Below are 23663 nucleotides of genomic sequence, written 5' to 3' on the forward strand. Positions count from 1 at the left end.
GTTTTCCCCCTCCCGCGCGCGGAAGGTTTGATACTTCATTAAATTATTAGAAAAAGAATACGATCCGTTGTACCGTTCTAGACTTTTTATTCTTGTTTCGCCCCTCCCGCGCGAAGCGCGAAAGCTATGACGTTTCATTTATTTATTAGAGAAAGAAGACGATTCATTGTACCGTTCTCGACTCTTAATCCTTGCCTGAATTCATTTTCGCCCATCCCGCGCTTAGCGCGGAAGCTTTTACGTTTCATTAAATTATTAGAGAAAGAGGTCGATTCGTTGTACTGTTTTCAACTTACAATCCTTGTCCGAATTCCGTGTCCTCCCTCCCGCGCAAAGCGCGGAAGCTTTGACATTTCATTAGATTATTAGAGAAAGAAGACGATTCTTTAAATGATTTTTTTACTCTTAATCTTTGTCTGAATTCAGTTTCCCCCATCCCCCCCCCCCTCCCGCGCGAAGCGCGGAAGCTTTCGGCGTTTCATTAAATTATAAGAGAATGAAGACGATTTGTGGTACTGATTTCTACTCTTAATCCTTGCTTTCACATTTCATTAAATTATTTGGAAAAAATACGATGCGTTTCCTTAAATTTTTACTCTTAATCCTTGTCTGAATAGAGTTTCCCCCTCCCGCGCGTAGCGCGGAAGCTTTGTAGTGTCATTAAATTATTAGGGAAAGAAGACGATTCGTTGTATTGTTTTCGACACTTAATCCTTGTCTGAATTCAGTTTTCGCCCCCCCCCCCCGCGCCAAGCGCGAGAGCTTTGAAGTTTAATTAAATTATTAGAGAAAGAAGACGATTCGTTGTACTGATTTCTACTCACTTTGTCTTAAATCAGTTTCCCTCCCTCCCGCGTGATGCGCGGAAGCTTTGACGTTTCATTAAATTATCAGAGAAATTGTCTGAATTAATTTTGTATTATCTTTGTCCGATAAAAAGTCACAGTTTGTAGGGAGAAAAAAAAATTGCCGGCCGACCGACATTAAACATCTCACCGACTTCAAACTTCTAAATTGATATAGTACACGAGTTAGATAGAGCAAGAATACCGACACAGCGGACCCGACACAGCAACATAATTATCTATGCGTATCTTTCTTGCCCCTTCGACGTGGCGACTCCACCCAACATTCCCTTTGCTCTCTTACTCCCACCCATCTTCTCTTAGGCTCTTAATACCACCCTCTCTCTCTCTCTCTCTCTCCTCTCTTTCGTTTGTCTTGTTTTGTTTTGTTTGTTTTCTTATGTTTCCTTTTTCTCCTTTTTTTCTTTCTCCTTTTTTTTTCTTTCTCCTTTTCTTTCTTTTCTTTCTTTTCCTTTCTTTCCTCTCCTTCCTCTTTTTTTCTCCTTCTTTCTTCTCTTCTCTTTCTTTACTTGGTCATGGTTCAATTTTATTTGGGGGGGGGGGGGGGGGGGCTGGCGCCCCCCAAGCCCCCCCCCCCACCAGTACGCCAGTGTTGCACACCAATCCCCCCCCCCCCCCCCAACTATAACGATCTTCTCTCTTTCGTCAAGTAAAATGAATTCTGCCCTCTCTTGCTGGAAACAACGCAGTAAAATAAATAATGCTCTTTTTTCCTTAATAAGGAAAAAAGAGCATTATTTATTTTACTGCGTTGTTTCCAGCAAGAGAGGGCAGAATTATATTATAATATAATATAGACACGTTCATTGTCGCATATTTTCACGAGCGAGTATAGCTGCCATGTTCTTATCTTTTTATTCCAACCTTTTTATGTAAGTTACATGAATGATCCAGCTTCGGCTGCTTTTCTTGTAAAATGATTTGTAGAAACAAGTTTTGATTGCATTAAAAACTATTATTTAATTTAATTGAGTTTAATTAAATTGATAATGCACCCTAGAGAGAAAAGAGGACTTGCGTGATGAGAACGCTCATACTGTCTTTTGTTTAACTTGCCTGAATCCATGGTCTGTTCTATACGGAAATAGTGGAGAATGGAGATGGTGCACACAAGACCGTTGCGTATATCATATGACATTGGTAGGCGAAAAATATGGGAAACGTTTTTGACCCGAAGTGGTTTGTACAAGAGGCCTAGATTCCAGGTAGTGACGCAAATACGGAGGAAGGCAGGCAAGTGCCCTCTTCGTCGTCGAAATAATATGAATTCCGTTTGACATGGACGAATTATTGAGAAGAGATGACACGACCTCCTTTCCAAGGCTCCTTTGCAAGAAACTTACAGCTGATGGTAAATTTGCTCTCAAACTACCATGGCAACACCCAATCAAATAAAGGTTTCCATGGCGGCAAAGTTACCATTAATGCTAAGTTTTATGCAAAGGGGCCAGAGGTCCTTGTGCTCGGACGCAATGTTCCCTCGCATTTCATCTACCCAGTAATTACCCTTTCCAACGATGGACTCAATGGTACGCCACTGTTTTCAGATTGTTAGTCATTATTATCGAAAGTCCTGGCTCTAATCCATTGATTTTATGATAATTATGAAACTATGGAATTCTTGTAAATATTTGGACTATTTACAAAACATTATTGTTCAATCCATCCCACTGGTAACTTCGCTGCCTTCGTGAACCATGCTGGTGTTTATTTCCTTATCTAGCGAAATCGCGAAATGCATAAACACAATTCTTATATTTTAATATCCATATGGAAATTAGAAATCCTGACGTTAATCTAAATATCAATTTACTCGAGATGAGATATGTCTTTAGTATCAATTTTGTAAATAAATTTTAAAAAAAATTAGTTAGATTTCGTCAAATCAACCTCTTTGAGCTGCTTAGAGAGAATGTATAGAAAATGTGTTTCATCCATGAGACTGTATTTTGGTAAAACATGATTGTTGGGCATGTTCCCCTGACACGTTTACTCCAATTTAGTTTGAAGAAAAAACTAGACCGTTATTGGACAACCCTTTCATTTAGACGGGCGTATAGAAGTGCCCAAATATGATAAGATACTATAATTACCCTCTCTTAGACACTTTCTTTAAAAACGCGTATTAGTGTGACTGTTCCTAAAATCGAAGTGATTGAAAAGGTGGAAAGGCGGACGAGTCATGCGGCTTTATCTCCGGACAGAATCTTATATCAGGACTTCGAACGGGAAAGACAGATCGCGAAAACATTTCCCCGAAAATAAGGGACTATTTCTGGACCATTACACCTTTATTGCACCCTCTCTTGTCCTTATCCATTTCTTCCTACCTCTCGTTCATCGTGATAAGGCGATCTGAACGACGTCTTTATTTACCATCTTAAAGAGCGCCAGGCAGGCATAAAAATGAAAGTCGATCAACATTACCGGTAATTTAACGAACTCCTAACAGTACTAAATAATAACTTCATCCGTCACCTCCTTTTCCACAGATACCCCCCCCCCACCCCCACACGCTTTATGATTGTCATTAGATGCATATTATGGTTTCTAACGTAATATATTTATTCGGAAATCCCACTGTAATTGAAGAAACATCCAACGCTAACAGATGCCAAATTAATTTTAGATGTTGCATGTGACAAGATGTGGAAGACAGACACAATGTTGACTCTCCTCTTACAGACAAGCAACCATGTTTGCATTTTAACATAATGGGGTCATGTACCATGGTTTTGAAAGCGTTATATTCTCCACAAGAAGTCTGTCAGCCCTGATGCCTTTAACGTGTCATAATGTATTTTTATACCCCGAACATAAAGTCGCGATATTTTTCTTTTCACGTCTTGCGCTATTTCTAGCGTTGTCCAGGCAGCGCGTTTCCGTTTTACACCCTGCCCTAGGCTTTTCGGCAAGAAATTACACGAAACATGCTGTATCCGAAGTCTAAGTTTGTTTATATCGACGTCAAGAATAGCGAAGCCAAAGCTTATGTACAATTTCAATTGGGGATGCGAGGGTCTTCTTGTTCAAGACGGTTTTCCCGATATATTATTGTTTTGTTATCGCTGCCGCTGGGCTAAATTTTGCGAGCTGATCACGCATCCTCACGCTCTTAGAGTATTGCGTATTAATGGATAAAAATAAATGATACGACTAGGAAGATCAACTAGTTAGTATTATAGTATTAATGACTGCTTTGAGAGAAATAGTTGTTTTATTACGCTCAAGGGAAGGTTAGAATTGTGCTATTCCCCGAGGCTTGCCGAGGGGAATAGCCCAATTCTAACCTTCCCGAGAGCGTATGAAAACAACTATTTCTCGAATATTAAAGCAGTCATTAATACTTTTATATGCCGAAAAAAAATAGACTAAAAAATGAAAAATTAAAAATATTTATCATTTATGTCGAAGACGGGATTCGAACTCTTGCGTACAACAAGAGGTGTACCGAAAACCAACGCTTAGACCACTCGGCTATGGCCCGCCGTTAACATGTCTGGCAGTTTTTTCCAATAGTCTATATACATTAAAATGGATTGAAACCGGCTTCGCGTGTGATGAATGCTTCGCAAAAGCTCCATATACGGACTCTTCTTTTACTTTTGCAATGCATATTGGCACGAACTTAGATCAAGATCTATCGGCAGATGTTGTTTTTTTGTTTTTGGAAGTTTATTTTCGTCTTCATGTCAACAATGCAAGATAAAATTGTCGGTAAGATCGATCGAGATTCAATTGTATTGAAATTACCGACCAATCCTTCGCACACATACGGCATCCTCCATCGCTCAAACCATTTTTTAACATGTAAACCTATGGGGTAACCATGGAGGCTGACCAACTTTTTTTAATAACCATGGTTATTAAAAATATTGAAATGTTTTATGCATGGTTACCGAGAATTTTACAGGAACAGTTGAAGTTTATGAATGCAATTCGACCAATCAGATGGCTGGATTTCTTAAGTGAGGTATATAAAGAGAGTTAGCTAGCGCTACGTGACGTTTTCAGAGTTCTGGTGGTGTGCAGAGCGCCGAGGCAAGATGTGGACGACTAGACTCCGAATACCAGTCGGTTTGTAAAATTTTATTGGAGAAAAGCCTAGGGCAGGGTGTAAAACGGAAACGCGCGTCCAGGCACCCCTACGTCAGTGTGACGTCATCGTAAAGAGGCACGCGAACGGAGCGAGCCGAAAATGTAAACACACACGCCAACATTTTCTACTGCATTATAAATGCACCACCAATGTGTGTGTGGATTTTTGGTAATAATGCTTGAAAGGGCGTTTGGAATAGCAGGAAAACCGCTAATTTTGATTAATCGGGCAGGAAATCAAGTCTTCTATTTCCTTGACGATTGAAAATGAAGACAAAAGGAGGAAATACTGATCGAAAACGTGAATTTCCGGCTTAAAATGATGCTCTCTCTTCCTCTCTCTCTCTTACACACACCAAACACTGGGTGCACAAAAAGGATGCACGGTAATGTATGTGTCGCCTTTTCGCGCATGTGTGTATCGGATACTACTATAGGGACGGAGCGAGCATGATGCGGGTCGTCTAAAAGAAGAAAAAAATTGCCAGCTGCTAGATCAAGATAAACCGGTCTTTGTTGGGAACCGTTCTTTGTCCTTTATCTCTCCTGGTTCCAAGATTTTTTAATAACCCCTGTTATGGTCTGGACTGGCACGCGACCGGCACACGAATGCGGGACCTACTGGAGTGAGGAGGTTGCAGGAGAGAAGCTCTCTAGCTTTGGACGCCGGGTCGAGCTTCATATTATTCGCCAGTAGGAGATAGACACATACAAATTGAAGGTGAGCTTAGCATGCTATTTGCACTGAATCTCACTGCGCGGCGCCATTTATATTGAAAGGTTGAATTTAGAAATATATGGTAATGGAAATATGTTGTAGAAGGTATATGTTTACACCTGTCACTAAGGCCTATTATACTTGTATAATGTAATACATTTTCTATCGGATCGTCTTGAATAGAATAACAAGATCTGAAGATAAAGCCTATATTCATAAGCCAGTGCAATCAACTATGCAGTATATATAATGCTTTCAAACATAATAATGCAAGGGATATTGTTGAATGGTCTACCGAAGCATTTCCCGAAATAATTTAAACGCAAGTATTATAACAGTCACTTAATTCTGATGCAATAACTTGACCATATCTGTATACAAGTATCATAAACATGGTCATTTCAAGTCATTGTGCAATGGACGTATATCCTGACGTGTTATGACCAAAGACAACAAACTTCAGATAAAACTAAATATTACAATGTTCTAATGAATGATTGATTAATTGATTGATTTTTATTCGACAAGCTTCCAACATACAACAATATACAATAATAACAGATCAGAAATAAGTCAGCTTGAACAGGATAACCCACGAAAGATAACTACATGTATACTATTACAAATATTTGGGAGGATGTAGCATTTTGTTGAAGTAGACATGAAAATTAATTTGATTCAAGAAAAAGAACCCTCTGTACTTTCATTGATAATCATTGCAATGAATTAGGAAAGGGTTCCCTCGATTCAGTCGGTTTAAATTTAATAAATATAAAAAATATCGAGATGAATTTTTTACACACAAATACTAACATATAATTTTATATATATATATATATATATATATATATATATATATATATATATATATATATATATATATCTGGTATTGATGATTTTGTGTATGGTTACTGATAGAAATATATTATAGAAGACATATCTGATTCAACACAGTGCATTATATATCTTTAATTTGATGTAGTCCTCGTTTACGAGAGGGGGCACTCTATCTTAAATTTCTCGAATATTGCCAAATTGTGCATGATACCCAATGCTAATCGTGTACATGTAATTGGTAAATAATATGGACCTATTATTAACTTGTTGATAAGAAAGTTATTGCTATATATACGTGTACATTTTGTAGGTGTCAATGTTTGCTTGCTAGTTACTTTGATTTCTACATGTTTTGTAAACTTGAAGATGTAATTGATACTCCTGGCTATCGTTCTTCATATTTTGTTGTAATTGGAATATGGTTATTATTGCTATATGAGTCATAATCTTATACTTTCTACTAGTTGTTAATTTTCTAAACCGATTTTATTTTTCTATTCGTTTTTTTATCGCCACCCAAAAGAATGATGACACAGTTTCGTATATAGGCCTACATAGTACAAGCATAATGACTATGTACCTCATTCATGATTTGCTATCCTTATTTCTTAGACGTACTGATAAACCATATTATAACCTTCACTCCTTTATAGGATTTCTATTTTTGAGCGATACAAATTATTTAAAAAATGTTTCACTCTGTATACACACATGTAAGGACTCTAATGCAATACACTGCGATCTTGAACATAATTATTTTTGAAATTAAATCACGATTATTTCAATAAAATTACAAGGGGTCTGCATGCATGAGAATCCCATTATACATGTACAGGTAGACTTCAATTATATTATATACAGTATTTTGAAAATCATCATTTATATCATTAACACTTAAGTTTTCGATTTAAATGAATACAAATCACAATTATCTTCACACACAAAAACCGCCTGGTACCATCACTAAAACACAGTGATAATCATATGCGTACCAAACAGGAATGCGAGTTCTCTATTCTGACCATATTTAGATCGAAGCATTGGGCTTGTTCCTAGCATTGACCACGTCTTTGTTTCGTTTTACACAAAGGATCCGAGACCCGAACGTTCTGTTTCTTGACTCACGGTCCTTGGAGTTTCACTGAAACTCGAGAGCTTTCATGTTATTTCAGCTTCCCCCCACATATAGGCCTAGTCATATTTTCCCCATAATGCTTGGAGAATCATATTGGCATCTGTGATGAATTTATTTAACCTCCATTGTGTTTGGATATTCCTTTTTGGCAAAGGTGCTTATGATTGTGTGACTATCAAAATAATAAAAGATTGGCTTAATTGATAATAATTGTTCATAATGCAGCTGAGTTCGTTCAATTACTTGTGTATTATTCCATTGATATGTGTTGCATATATGCCTACAGTGTAATGAGCATTATCTCATAAGCTCCTTCGAATCTTGAGCCAAGAAAATGAGAAAAAGATTAAAAAATAACCAGAGAGAGAAGCAAAAATATCAGAAAGAGCTGGTAATCTTTGGAATTTAGATTGTGCGTACCTCTAGTTTTCATTTTAGGCAATAAAGAAAATGCTTTGTTGGTTCAGCGAAGACCCTGGGCGGTCGCTAATGGGTTATCGCAAGGGCTGTCATCTTTTGTTCTTAGCTCTGTTGCTCGTAGAGTGCACACATAGCAGGCGAGCGAAGGGGGAAATTGCCATGAGTTCTAGCGCCATCTTTCGACGGTGATAATAAGAATGACCCACATTTTCCAGGCTGATGATGTCACGTATTCCAAGAAAGCGATGACGTCAATTCGTCCGCTCCTTATTCATGCAACATCATCATTCTTACTCACCAACATCACTTTTATCATCATCATCATCATTATCATCGTCATCATCATCATCATCATCATCATCACATGAAACATCATCATCTCCATCATCATCATCATCATCATCATCATCATCATCATCATCATTATCGTCATATATCACAATCATCCCCACCACTACAATCTAACAATATCACGCACACACACACACACACACACACACACACACACACTTGTAAACGCATTCAAGAAAATAACATCTCTGGCGATTTCAACCTTAAGATGCCTATAATTATATGCCAATTATATAACCAGGTTATAAAAACGATTGATTGTATGAGTTTTACATTTCAAAAGTCTCAACCTACGTCTCATTGGGTGTGTTCTATTGCTTCTGTTTAATAATATTCGGTAGAACATACAATATATACAATGGGATTGTAGAGGTGTCGTGGTCGAGTGGATAAGTCACCGGACTGTGGATCACAAGGTCCGCGGTTCAAGTCCCGCCGCGGCACTAATGTCCTTTGGCAAGACATTGATCTACATTTGCCACTCTCCACCCAGGTGTTAAAATGGGTACCCGGTAGGATGCGAAAGCTAATGTGGTTTGATTAGCAAGTGGCGCTTGTAAAATGGCGACTGGCTGGAATGCTCCCCAGGGAGTGGAGAATGTGCATACCTTGTGTGCGGGTAAGCCTGAATCCGATGACCGGGGTAATAATAATATGTTGTAAAGCGCTGTGATACACATGTATGTCTGTAAGAGCGCTATATAAATGCCAATATTATTATATACCATTGTGGTCTATCCTCCATGTGTCTCTCTTTTATTTGTGTAATTTAGAAATTAGGACGCCACATTTTCCTAATCCCTTCCTCTTGATCCTATCAAATTAATCTTGAAACATGAGCGTTCAAAATCAGATGGCTACATTTAACTTATTATAGGCAGATCTATTTTTTGAACCATTAACAATTTAATTACCAGGAGAATATCATTATATATGTTGTCTATTACATGATAATTATCCAATTTTACAATTTGTACTGTATAATCTCCTTTAATTCTAATCGCGTATCCAAATATTCTAATCTACATGACTGTTAGCAGTTAAGACGATGCTATTTTTATTGTTTGAGGGGGGGGGGGGTCTTTTTATATTTCTGTAAAGACTAACTGAATAAGCCTATTGATTATCGCATTATGTATTGACTACCCAAGTTCATATATAACTGATTGCTTATTGAGCTTGATGTTTCCCTACATTAACAAGCAAATTAGGTGGGTGTGAAATAAGTACCCAAAACAGAAAAATGCTTTATCTATAATGCCTATACTGTAAGACGTGAATGATGATATAGCAAATGCACTAAAACCATGACATGACCCCACTACCATCTAATTGATCCATCAATCCTTCATTCATCCGATCGATAAATGTATGTCTCATGACCTAGATTAGATAAAAAATTCCTCACCGTGTAAAGGGAGTGACTAATGCATGAACGCCGATTACAAGAAACTCATTTAAAGTGATAAAACATAACAAAATGATCACTTATCTAACCTAAATCAATTCACCGGCCACTGGGCAGAATGTTCCAAAATATGTATCACAAACAACAAACATTGAAAACGAACCACATCGCTGTCTACATAACTTGGAAATGGTTGCCCTAATATTAGCAATTTAAAATCCGCAAAGGGGGGGGGGGGGTGGTGGGTTACAGCCCCGCCTTGTCAATCAAAGCAACATTCATTATTATCTTCCATATTTTCGCTAAATATGTCCTTCTTTTCGTCGACCTGTCTTGCATTAATGATACATGATAAAATCCTCTAAGCATAAAATTAAATGTCAAACATTGTCCTGCATTGTAATACGACCGCCGATAAACAAAACAGTAATTAACCATCAATCAGCAAATCAAGTGGTCGTATAATTTCTTAATTGCACCATGAGATAAACCTTGTTGTTATAATCACAATCTCCATCGAATCAAAATTTACAAATTAATTTACGAATACATAAGCCTCTAAATCCCTAATCATTCTAACAATCAGTAAATTATTATTCAATCGATGAATCTGTCTGAAGTACTCTAATCAGATAAACATTATTGCTTTAATCATAATCCTCATTTTGTTTGAACCCATTGAATAAAATGCTTGAAGGAGAAAAAAAAAACACCCAGACGCGCTTGTACAAAATGAATTTACAAAGGGGTTCAAGACATTTAAGGCCTCAAAGTATCACCCCACTAATCATTCTAACAATCATTCAATTATTCAATCGATGAATATATTTGAAGTGCACTATTCAGATAAACATTCTTGCTTTTATCATAATCCTCATTTTGTTGAACCCATTGAATAAAATGCTTGAAAAAAAAACCAGACGCACATGTACAAAATGAGTTTACATCAGGTGTTAAAGACACAATGCCTTAACCTAACACTCTACCAATCATTCTATCAATCAGTCAATTATTTGATCGATGAATCTATCTGAAATGCACCAATCAGATAAACATTTCGCACCATCCTCATTTGGTTTGACCCCATCACTATATACCAAGCCAATATGGCATCCCATCTCACTCTCCTTGATGCTTGCTCCCATCTCTCCGTCTCTCTCTCTCTCTCTCTCTCTCTCTCTCTCTTTTTTATATATTTATCTCTCTAGCTCTCCCTCTCTCTTAGTACTATTATTTTTTCTTTTTCTTGCTCTCCCCACTCACTTTCTTTCTGCCTTTCTTATCATTTACATCTCGTAAAACCCCTCTAGTATTGTCTCTCACTCTCTCTTTTCCCTTTCTCTTATTACTTTCTCTAACCATTTCTTCTTTCTTTGTCTCTCTTTGACTCTCTCTCACTCTCTCCCTCTCTCTCTCTCTCTCTCTCTCTCTCTCTCTCATTCCTTCTCCCGTTTCCCCATCTTTTCTTGATCCTTCTCTTTCCTTCTTCTTTCTTTCTTTCTTTTGTAAACGTCCCCTTTTGTTTCCCTTTCTGCATTTCTCTTTATTTGCTTCATACTCTCCCCTCTGCATCTCTCTATCTCTCTCTATCTGTCTTTCTCTATCTCCCTCCCTCCCTGTCTTCCTCCCTCACTCTCGATGCACCTGTATTATGAAGAGACCCTGGTTGATTGGTGTGCTAAAGATAGAATCATCTAATGACAGTGGTCGAGGCCAAGGCCATGTGATCTCTTCGTATAAGGCTTGGGTCATCGCACTGCACAGTCCCTTATATACGGGACCGTGCTTATCGTTCGCTGTATATGGCGGACAGATAGTGGCGCCAATATGATACCCTACTATATAACACGTGTGGGCAATTTATTGCTATTAGTGGCAGCAAAACCGTCACCATAGCACCAATATCATTACATAACATCATATAATAGGGATGGATATATTATAATATATATATCCGATATTAAATCCAAGTGTTGGCATAAGGTGACGCCAAAATGATGAAGAGAAGTTTCATGCTTTAAATCCAACAGTTTTATAACTATGAAATGAATTTCGGCGTACCTGGCCTCTCTTTATATACAATATCTCTCTCTCTATATATAACATATACTAAATAGTGTATTCTTTATGTAGGTATTTCATCATTCATGTTCATCATTCATGTATATGTAGTTAAATGTGCTGGTAGAAACATCAACTCAAAATGATGTATTTGGCTTTGGAGAATGTCATGAGTATTATGTTATCATATCATATTCTATGCCCAGACACGAACAAACCATATTTTGCGACATTCAATGTTGATGCTGATGCTCGTATATGTATTTCCACGAGATTATGTACAGTTATCATGCTTAGCTTCTAGATTGCAATGAATGTAAATCAACTTGAATGTGAAAATGGGTTAATGTCATGCCTAAAATATGACATTATGAATTCAAATGTGATGGTAACAATTAAAAAAAGAAAATTCTTATTTCATTTTAGGTCATTAAATATACTCCCTTACAGTTAGTTACCTGTCCATTTTTGATCATCGTGAGTGGTCGCGGAGTTTTGAACTTTTAATGTCCAAAACATGTTTAAATAACGAAACATTAGTATATTCAACGTCTCTAGAGAAGTAGTATACAGTTGAAGAGAATTTTAACCGTGTGAAAATACGCAAGCTTGAAATTATGTTTTCTGGTACATACATGTATTGTGATTTGTCATCTATTAATAATAAATGGCTTTAAACATGTTGTAATAACTGGATTTAAAAAAATTATCAATGAAGGTAGAACACTCTTATGGGACGCGATTCCTGAACCAAAAATGAAGTAATTAATATTTTAATCATTTATGGTTCTTAAACATAATTCAGTGGCCGGAAAATTGCTGGTCCTTGGGACAATCTCAAATGTAATGATCTGACTATTGATGTAATTAAATGGTTTGATCAACAGCTTTTTTGAGCTCGTTTTTGTTCATATTTCTCTTTGGAATTGAAAAACGTACCATTCAAGATGATTTAACATGTTGGTAATGACGCCTTATTATTCACTCTCATTCATTATTGTAACCGAGATTTGCAGCTTTATCAATTTTATTTTAAAAACTTGTATCATATATTTTTCTTATCTTTTCTTATTGTTTGTATTTTTCAGATAACGCCAAGACCCGGGCATACGACCGTATGCAAAACTTGTCTGCATTGAGAGGTTGCACGTACATGTACGCGTCCAAATCTGATACGTACCCGCAGAAACACCCAGACATCTTGTAAAAAGGATAAGCCAAGTACAAACTGGAAAACAAGTATACCTGCACAAAGAACACAAGTAAAACCCGCCGTAACATGATACAGGGATAGGCTATTATTAAAAGCGGCAATGAGATTCTGCTTGAAACAGATAACCGCTTGATGCATAACGCTTGCTGTATTTGCTGCATGCATTCCATATCGCAACGCTGTTATGTTTGATTGTTGTTGTTGTAAAGCGGAGGAATAGTGATGGTCAGAGAATTATTTTTAACGCTCTTGTGCTCATCAATAATTGACAATTTCATTGAATTGCTCGAGCGGGAAGACGCGTGAGAGGAATATACACAGGGTTCTTCATCTGACAAATAAACTTGACTCGAGAGGAAAATTACTTTCAACGCATCGGTGACAACACGGGGATAACTTCATCGGGATGGTATCTCGAGACTATTTCTTTTTCTGAAAGCAATCTCACACGCCAAGGACCAAGAATGCCCATGTTATTGTTGTGATTTAGTTGTCAATGTAAGCTGGACTATGTTTAAAAATATACGAACGGCAAATAAAAGGTCAATTAAGGTCTGATAAAAGGGGAATACTTTCAGTGGATGCTTAACTAGGACTGGCTTGTTTCGAAGAGCGTATCGACATTTCTACACGTTGAATAACCACCACAGTGTCTCTCCTGGAAAACAGAGTTTGAGAATTCCTTGAGATTTGGCGAAGAGTAAGTGCATGTAGATTATTGTTAGATTTATAGCGAAGTGGAACATGCGAATGTCTTTAACTTCTTAAGGAGGTAACATGGGGAGTTCGAACAGCAAGAGCAATACGGACACCTCGGCCCGGTACAGCGTGCCCAAGAAGACCCTCAAGTCATTCCCCTGGAAGTCGCTCCAAAGACGACAATGCAGCGTCAACGCCTCCACGATGACGCACTCGCCGCCGTCCTCCTCCGCGCCATCGTCACCATCGAGGACATCGTCGACGAATTCGGAGCCTCCGTCACCAACGGCGCGACCGACGGAGTGCCCTCGGAACACCGGAGGTCAAATCCGCATCGTCATCGACCTCGCGCGGTCTTACCATCTCAGCACCCACGAGAGATCCAACATCCGTTGGCACACCTCTTGTCAGTTTGCACCCTTTGATGATTCCAGGCTGGTCACATGTGTGGGTGTGGCCAGTGACGTCACGGGTAGGCGGATTGATCTCAGCTCAACCCTGTATCAGCGAGATGACGTCGTGCATGTTTGGAGTCTAGACGGTGCCAAGAATAGTAAGATATCCTACTCATTTCTTGTCATGACTGTCTCTTGGGTTTTAAATGTAAAGTGAGATCACAGACGTAGCCATTATTTCACTCCATTTTGGAGGAGGGGGGGGGGGGGGGGGGGGCTGGGGCTTGGGCTGGGGCTGTGTTCTCTAAATGTGCCGAAAAGTTTTCATATGTACCGACATACAAATTGTACAAACTAAATTTTTCAAATAAACTTGATATGAGCAGTATCTCAACTGACCTTAGCCTACTATAAATGTGTTAATTGTGCTGTATGAAATATTTGCTTATCATTATATTTCTGCTCGTTCAATATATACTTCTAATTATGTTATCGTCATTTTTATTCGTGTTTTGCAGAGTGTTATTCTGTGAGGAAACGACACAACGACAAGGTTCCGGCCCACTGTAGGATGCTTGGTGATGGACGCTACATCTGCTACGCCGAGAGCAACCGTCTGGTTTTCAGGAGCAGCTCCAATCCCAAACACTTCTTTCTCCGCGACACGCTGTTCCAACCCGGCGGCGTCTTCAAGTATTGTGCAGTATCTTCTAACGACTCATACGCAGCATCTATCGTTCAACTGAAGAGCGTTTATAAACTCTACGTCTTTTCAACGGATTTCTTTCTGCCGTTTTACGGCCAGGCCTGCCACGAGATCTACCCTGCGTTTCTCAATGACTGTTGCAACAACAGCAGCGGAAGGGACTCTGTCGAGTGTCGCTTTACCCCTGATGCTGATTACATCGCCGTGAGCTCCTCGAAAGGATCACTCTTCATCGTACGTCGGCAGAACTTGACACTCTTTCGAGGGGTCTTTCCGAGGGTGGATTCCCAAGGGAAGTCCATTGCGTTGTCAGGTGTCGGGGCATATGCGTTCCATCCGCTGTTCTCGCATCACCTAGTGACTTGTTGTACGACGGCGCAGAGACTTGTCACTTACAACGTCAACACGAACGTCTGCACACTGAGCGAGCCCATGGCCGAAGACATCGGGGTTCCTGATCGTCTCAGCTACAACAGCGAAGGAACCATGGTTGCAGTTGCAGGCTCCAAATCGCGAATCGCTGTCTTCTATTCGGACACGGCACAAGTACTGGCCATCCTGGACACCAACATAGACTGTACTCACTGTGCCTTGCAGATTCGCAACCCTGTTCCTGGCTACCGGCCCCACATCACCGATCTATCCTTCTCGCACGACACCTCCCACATAGCCGGGTCGTCAGACGATGGTCTGGTCAGAGTCTGGGAGTTACCTCCCACCATGGACTTACAGAGGATGTGTAGGTTGGCCATCCTGCGGCAGGTTCCCGCACATAAGGTGTCTCAGTTACCGTTGCCCCCGCTCCTCAAGTCCTACATCATCGGCAATCCCCACTAAATCAAATCACATCTGTCGATGAAACCCTGGAGGACCACCCTCAGATTCGTCTTTTCCTCGTCCGAGAAGTTAAGAAACTAAAAAGGGCAAATGAAGCAGAACTTAAAAACATGTTGATGATTCATCGTATGCCCTCGATGGGACATGGGCAATCGTCTCATCTAACCGCGTCTCTGACCCCACTCTTCAAATTCCACCACCCTTGCTTTTCCCACCAAGTAACCAGCCTAAGAGAACCTCCTGGTAGAAGGAGTGGACAAATGGACACGAAAGAGCGCTGTACAAAATGAACGTGATATAAAGTACAGCAGATATTTATTTTGTTGATCATTATAAATAATTGAACGATAATGGCAGCTGGACTACCGCTTTCTTCGCAATTTTCGAATGCTCGTAAAAGACAATGCAATGGTGAGCATTTTATCTGTTTTTTCCAAAATATTTGATTCGGACTGTGAATCAAGAATAAACAATTATCTGAAAGTCAAATAATATTTTGATGATTGATGGTGACAAAAAACAGTAAGTCGACTTTTTTTCTTCTGCACTAAGTTCACGTTGCCTTTCAATGCCCTGAACTCGAAGACAACCAACAGAACTTTGACAGTTCGAAAACTTAGTATATACTGCAGACTTGGAACATGTTCTAACTGTTCAGTGACCACTCACGGAGCCTGATACGGATCGTCGACGATGACATCATCAGTGATGTCAACTAAAGGTCACATAAAGAGGAGTTGTAATAACTCGGAAACTGTTTCTTAACGGAATATCGTTAAACGAATTAAAAAAGAAAAATTCCACTGTCCTTTTATATTTGGCGCGGGGTCTCGAAAATATGACTTTGCCAAAAAGTCACATTATAATCCCATTCAATTTGAATTTACTCGATGTGGCCCATTTACTTATAACGCATTCATTGCAAAATATTACAAAGCTATAAAGGAAAGTGGAACACATGGAAGGATTTGTGTTCAATCTTGAAAAGGACATGTTCTTGTATGAAAGCGTAATTCACACAAATGAATAATTATGAAGTTTAAACAGTTAGGTTATGGCGTTTTGCAGACGTCATAGAGGAATTAAAATGTACATCAATGTAATTTATGCATATGTACACGATAATATCTGTAATGCATGAATATTCATGAATGAAAACCCTCGAATGTTTTAAAGTCATGCCAAGAAGAAGGGGGAAAATGTCAGATTGGTTCAACTTTGGGAATATCGACAAGACATGAACGCTTGACATGCACTAAAAACAATCTGGGACTCGTTTTAAAACAAAAGATGATGAAAAATGATGTTGATGCTTTCCTCTTTTTGTAAAGAGGATAAGTTGGAAAGTGATTCAATTTTCATTCTAATAATTTTATCTAATGATATATTTTTTTCTTTCTTTTTGAGAAGAGATGAACTTCTCGTTGAAACGAGTCCCAGAAACTATGACCGCTGTCGCACAATGCGCAAATATCGTCTTGAGCTTTCGTTCAAATATAGACTATTGTTTGTTTTTGTTGGTCTATCATAATATCTCTTCATCTTCAATTATTAAATCAGTGTTGAAAAGGAAGTAGACACATACATATTAAACTACTGTTCATTTAATAATATTTTTTAGCTATTCGTAATCAAAAGACCACATAAAGAGGAATACAGTATTATTATCAGATATAACTTGATCGCCTTTATCTAACATTTCTCTACCATAGTGTACAATTAAGTTTTTGGTAATCTAGAAATACATATCGTATGAGTTGACTGAATGGGGACAATAATGATTACACATATGCTTTGGTTTGTCAGTCAATCTAAAATCCAAAATCAAAGGTTAAACTTGAAGATTTAAGCCAAAATTTTCCCGGATACAATATGCTACTTTATATACCAAATCGACACTACTGGTTTGGAATGAAATTCAATACCGATATTTGCGCAGTGTGTGACAGACGGCCAAACTGTAACATACGGTGTTGGTGTGACGTAGCACTTAGAAAATATTAGGACGTACATGTACTGGCTTTGACATATGTGACTATTTTGACGTTCGATGGGCATTATATATATATCGTACTTTGAAAATTTAATCTTGTCTTGAAAACGTGCAATTTGGATTTCCTTATTTTTTTTAGTCAGGTCTTCGTCGGCGTTTATCGGTATTTTGTAGCATGATCGAGCAATATTCATAAATAGGCCTATTCTTGACGTATAAGGTATATGTATGCACTATAGATTAACATATGTGCCTGTATTTTAAGGGCAAGCTATTATGCAGGTAAATACGACACGGTCACTTTGTAGCTCAGAACAGGGGCGTCGCTAGAGGGAGGGGGAGGGGGGGGGGGGGGTGCGGGGGGATGGAGATGTGGCACTCCATTTTATATTTTGTCCTCACCTATCAAATTTAGGGTTTTTAGAATTTGGTGTTGGTAAATACAAAATTCTGAGGACATAAAAAAAAAAAAAAAAAAAAAATCATGGTGGAAAATTTATTGCTACCCTATTGTTGGCAAGTTTGGCCCAAAATTCCTACTCTCCAACATGGTTAGCAACGCCCCTGGCTCAGACTGGTAAACTATCACGCATTGGCTGCACGGGACGCAGATTCATAGCCGATCCGATGCATATCAAGTTATGTAAAGAGTAGTACAGGCTTTACGTGTGAAGAACAGTTACAATAGTCTGTTATACTGATGATTCAACAATGCCACGATTGTTGTATCAATATTTGTTTTTGTTTTTTGTGTTTGATGAAAAAATACTTGCCATGCGGGCTATGTGCAATCGTCATTAACATCATTGATTAAGAATATAAGGGTGATTAGCTGCTTTCAGCTTGTTCGTTCAGTGTTAATGATTATGATTATTTCATTCTACTTCGATCGTGTTAGTAATTGTGTTTAAAATTCTGTATTTTAAGTCATTTAATTATTACGTCACTAAGATGTCCCTTCATTATTATGTGAAGTCGTCACTTTCATAATAATTCTCCCAGTGAAATGAAATCCTCATTTCGTTTCCGCGATATTCAAATTCGATTAAAACCAAATTTTGATGAATTCTGATGCAATAACTTGGCAAAATTCCGGTAAGTCTGTATTAGCCCACATTTTAAAAAGAAGGGCTAATTAACAAAAAGGGAGTTAAATCAACATGATCAATTCGTCATTCATTTAAAATAATACCAGACTCTACAGCATTAGTCGAGTGATTTTTTTTACCTTCAAAATAAAGGGTCTACGTTTATTGTTGAGCCTTCGTACCATTCAATATTTTTTTCAAAATTTCCAATTTCTTTGATACCTCTTCATTGACACATTTTTTGTATGTGATCGTCTTTAATGTCAAATTTGTTTCAAATGACCTCAATCCGCATCACACCAATCCGATACAGGATTATCAATAGTTAGTCTTTACATCTTTCAAATTGTTCGGTGTACATCATTAGTTGGACAAAGTGCAATATTATCTTACGTTTAAGAAATCACAAAGGAAGAAAACAGCTAAAAGTATCATTTATTTCATGAAACGGTCTGTGCAATAAGAAACATATTTCTCTCGAATTTTTGTGTCATCCGTTCACACCTTGACCTAACGATTTTAGAGCTTCTAGAGTAAAAAAAATGCAGCTAGACACAGCTAGGTAGTTTGAAGAGGTCGTATACTACAATACTGTTTTGGCACGTAGTGGTGGACCTCGAGCAATTAACGAAATAATATTGTTTTTAGTCTCGGTAGAAGTTACCGATGAAAAGTTAATTTGGAATTGCAGGACATCGTTATTTAATGCTGAGGCTTTCATTGGAAGCCCCACAACAATCGAACGAATCGTGATAAAAAGCTTAGATTTTCGTAGAATACAGCATTAGGATATTTAAAGGGCATAAAGTTCAGCATACTCTTCGACATAATTATCTACAAACTTCACCGGATTAATATAAAAACCTAATGACTGTACACCATTTTGTTCGTTCTGTGAAATGTAATTTCTCACTTCATTTCGTTTGTGTTTATATTTTATTGTCAATCTTTGTAAATGAATCCTGGATAGATGCAATATTTGTGATTTACCTTTTAATTCTTTGATCTCCATTTCTAATGGTATTGGCTAGGACAATTATAGTGCAACTCTTAACTGTCTTGTAGGAATAAATATTTGATGAATCGTTTTCTCATAGACATTGCTAGATAGGACAATCCTGTAAAATGCCAACTCTTGCGGTAGCATATAACGGTTTATTTTATTACGCTTGGGTGAAGCAAAAGCTGTAGAATAGATCTGCTATAATCATATTCTCATTTGCTTTGTTGCCGTGCAACTCTTTCCTTGTAGAATAGAAACTGCTTTCACATGCTTGGCTAGGACTTGTGTGCAACTTATTTAGCTGGAGAATTGAGCTGCTGTATCATTTAATAGCCATGTTAGGTTTAGCTCTAACAATCTCACCTATATAGTAGGATGTAGATATATCAAGCTATATTCTACATGTGGTAGGGATGGACTGGGGCAATCGGGCAACTCTTAGTTGGTATCTGCTCTAACTTTTCCTGTATTTGGGCTAGGACAACTGTGCAACCATTTAGGTTGTGGAACATGAAAATCTGCTATAACTCTGCTATCGTCAAGGACAATCGTGCAACTCTTAACTTTGTAGAATAGAATCTGCTATAATTACGTTATATTATCAAGAATTGACAAGGACAATCGTGCAACTCTTAACTTTGTAGAATAGAATCTGCTATATTTTCTCTTATCAAGAATTGGCAAGGACAATCGTGCAACTCTTAACTTTGTAGAATAGAATCTACTATATTTTCTCTTATCAAGAATTGGCAAGGACAATCGTGCAACTCATAACTAGTAGAATAGCATCTGCTTAAAATTCTACTGTTGGCTAAAGGACTCTTGTGCAACTCTTAACTTTGTAGAATAGAATCTGCTATAATTATGTTCTCTTGAATTAGCAAGGAAAATCGTGCAACTCTTAACTGTGTAGAATAGAATCTGCTTCGTTTTCTCTTATCAAGAATTGGCAAGGACAATCGTGCAACCCTTAACTTTGTAGAATAGAATCTGCTATAATTATTTTCTCTTATCAAGAATTGGCAAGGACAATCGTGCAACTCTTTACTTTGTAGAATAGAATCTGCTATATTTTCTCTTATCAAGAATTGGCAAGGACAATCGTGCAACTCATAACTAGTAGAATAGCATCTGCTTAAAATTCTACTGTTGGCTAAAGGACTCTTGTGCAACTCTTAACTTTGTAGAATAGAATCTGCTATAATTATGTTCTCTTGAATTAGCAAGGAAAATCGTGCAACTCTTAACTGTGTAGAATAGAATCTGCTTCGTTTTCTCTTATTAAGAATTGGCAAGGACAATCGTGCAACTCTTAACTTTGTAGAATAGAATCTGCTATATTTTCTCTTTTCAAGAATTGGCAAGGACAATCGTGCAACTCATAACCAGTAGAACACAAGTTGTTGTAATTCCCACCTTATTGAATGGCAAGGACAAAGTGCTACTCTTTACATGTAGAATAGATGTGCCATTTCTGCTTTAAATTAGATTTCCTTATAGTAGGTTATTATTTTGCAAGTCGCAGAAAAGAGCAGTTCTATCTTCATACTTCACTAGTCAGGATATATGTAATATAATATCCCCTAGATCAGAATCAATTGACGATGTATTTAGGGCTTACATTGAAAAAAAAGTAGTATGGTATAGTAATACTATAATACTAATTTTGTTCATAGTAGTAAGCGTATATGTCAATACAATGTAGGAAAGATCCCTATATACTTGTACGTGTACATTGATCGGGCAGAGGCAATATGTTCTTATAATCTTTTCTACCTAATATTGGAGCCCGATTGGCTAGGACTTACTGTGCAACTTTTCTTTTGAATGATACTTTTTGAGTTTTACACTTTAATTTAGAAGAAGGCAAACAAAATTAGAATGATGTCAGGTACATGCAAAATTATCCAGGATTTTTTCTTTTCTTGATTAAGTAACACTGTTATAATTTTGTTTCCCTATGCTATCACACAGTTCACCTGTTTCATTGGATATAATATTTCACAAATGTATTGTGTTAGATCATCGTAATAAGGCAATCGCAATTTTAATTTAGAGGGAAGAAAAACCCCAAGCTTCATGATTTGAATTTTGAAGTATTCCGTCACTGTTCGAACATTGATTTATTTTACTAAAAACTAAGAAGGTGCGTCAGATGTTTGTTTTAATTTATTCGTACATGGTTATTCACATCGTTCTTTTCGATTTTGCACTGATTTATGTCAACAGAATGCAAACATCGTCTAAAAGCCCCATTTAATTCGGATACCACCCGTTATCAATTATGAATATATATCACTCAATAATTAAAGGGTTTCTTGCACATATTTCTAGAGAAAACATATCCATGGTACGATATGCAGATCAGTCATTTAATTTTGTGCGTGTGTGTGTTTATTAATGTTTGTTTTTTCCATTTGTGACCTGTGACCTTTAACCTTGCGCTCTAGAACCAATTGTGATAATCGTGGTTTGAAAATCAGGTACTCGGCAGTAAATACAGTACAATCAGGCTTTTATGAGCATAGAGACTATTATAGTCGTCACTTTCACTCAATGGTATAGGTTGTCATGACTTGTAAGTGTATCTATGTAAATTATGTGGACCAAACTGCGTGGTGTAATTAATGTTTTAATTTATTTCGATTTGAAATAAAAAGTAACAAAATAGCAATTCTCGCATTGGATGTTGTTATTGTGTTTTGGTGTACCTCTGTGATACAATATTGTTTGTTTTATTATAAAAAATCCTTATCTTTTAATTTTGTTGCCTTGAACACTATCGCAAAGTTTTTCAAAAGCAAATTCAAGGGCGATTTCAATAGATTTGTGAGGCACCTATTGAAATGTACGAAAATGACAATGACACATTACGCAATCCGAACATGATGTCAATACATGCAATACCATTAAAAAAAAAAAAAAAAAAAAAAAAAAAAAAAAATTAATTTTAATTTTTTATAAAGCTAGATCTGGTTTCATGTAACGTATAGCAGCTCTCATGACTAATAGATATTTCAACATGTTAGGAAAGTAATCGTACAATACAATGCAAAATCCGTTCTCAGGAAACTAGTACTGGGAAAAGCAATCGCCCTCATGGGTAATCTTTAGAAATGGAATGAACAAATTAAGTGGGGAAGGGGGGGGGGGGGGGTCCAATTAAAAAAATTAAGAAAATATATTAATTTTAAGTAAACTACATGATGGAGTATTAGAGGGGGATAATAACAGGAGAGAGAACGAGTGGTATATATAGAGAGAGAAGGAGAGAGAGAGAGAGAGAGAGGGGGGGGGGGGGGTTGAGGTCATGTAAATTTAACGATAGTAAAAAGAGGGAGGGTTAGTCCATCATAAATAATCAGAAACTACCACTACCAGCATTATCATCATCTTCACCATCATCAGATAAATTTCATCAACCCTTTCACATCTCAATCACATAACTATACCTCAAACTGTACAATTTTTTTACCTCCTTATCAACACCACTTAATGATGAAACACCATGTTACATCAAAAACATGCCATACAAAATACACCCATGCAACTAGTGCTCCTGTCTAAAAAAAGGAAGACATGTAGACCAAGAATTATTATTTGGTGTAGTAAATACAATGCTTACACATTTAACGTCATTGGTATTTTTTCACCTTATTTTTCAAATTTCAAATCTTCACGAGTCATACTTAAAATTAATTCACAATGATTATTAGACACAAAAAAAATCAGACGACAAAATCAAGAGGGATAAAATATGGTAATTTTCAATTGAGTGTATTTAATATTCATTTTAACATCTTTCACGATACGAACATGCAAGAAACATTTTATT

General features: G+C 37.5%; 1 protein-coding gene across 1 annotated transcript; it reads left to right on the forward strand.

Moving 5' to 3' along the window:
- The first annotated feature begins 5100 nt into the window (after positions 1-5100).
- LOC100890820 lies at positions 5101-22502 on the forward strand. The gene is made up of 3 exons (XM_003725269.3): positions 5101-5685; positions 12983-14359; positions 14720-22502. The coding sequence occupies exons 2-3, from the start codon at positions 13885-13887 to the stop codon at positions 15742-15744; spliced, it is 1500 nt and encodes a 499-aa protein (XP_003725317.1). The 5' UTR covers positions 5101-5685; positions 12983-13884; the 3' UTR covers positions 15745-22502.
- Positions 22503-23663: the final 1161 nt, after the last annotated feature.

The sequence above is a fragment of the Strongylocentrotus purpuratus genome, unplaced genomic scaffold, assembly GCF_000002235.5.
Source record: "Strongylocentrotus purpuratus isolate Spur 01 unplaced genomic scaffold, Spur_5.0 spur5_scaffold_3, whole genome shotgun sequence".
Lineage (NCBI taxonomy): Eukaryota > Metazoa > Echinodermata > Echinoidea > Camarodonta > Strongylocentrotidae > Strongylocentrotus > Strongylocentrotus purpuratus.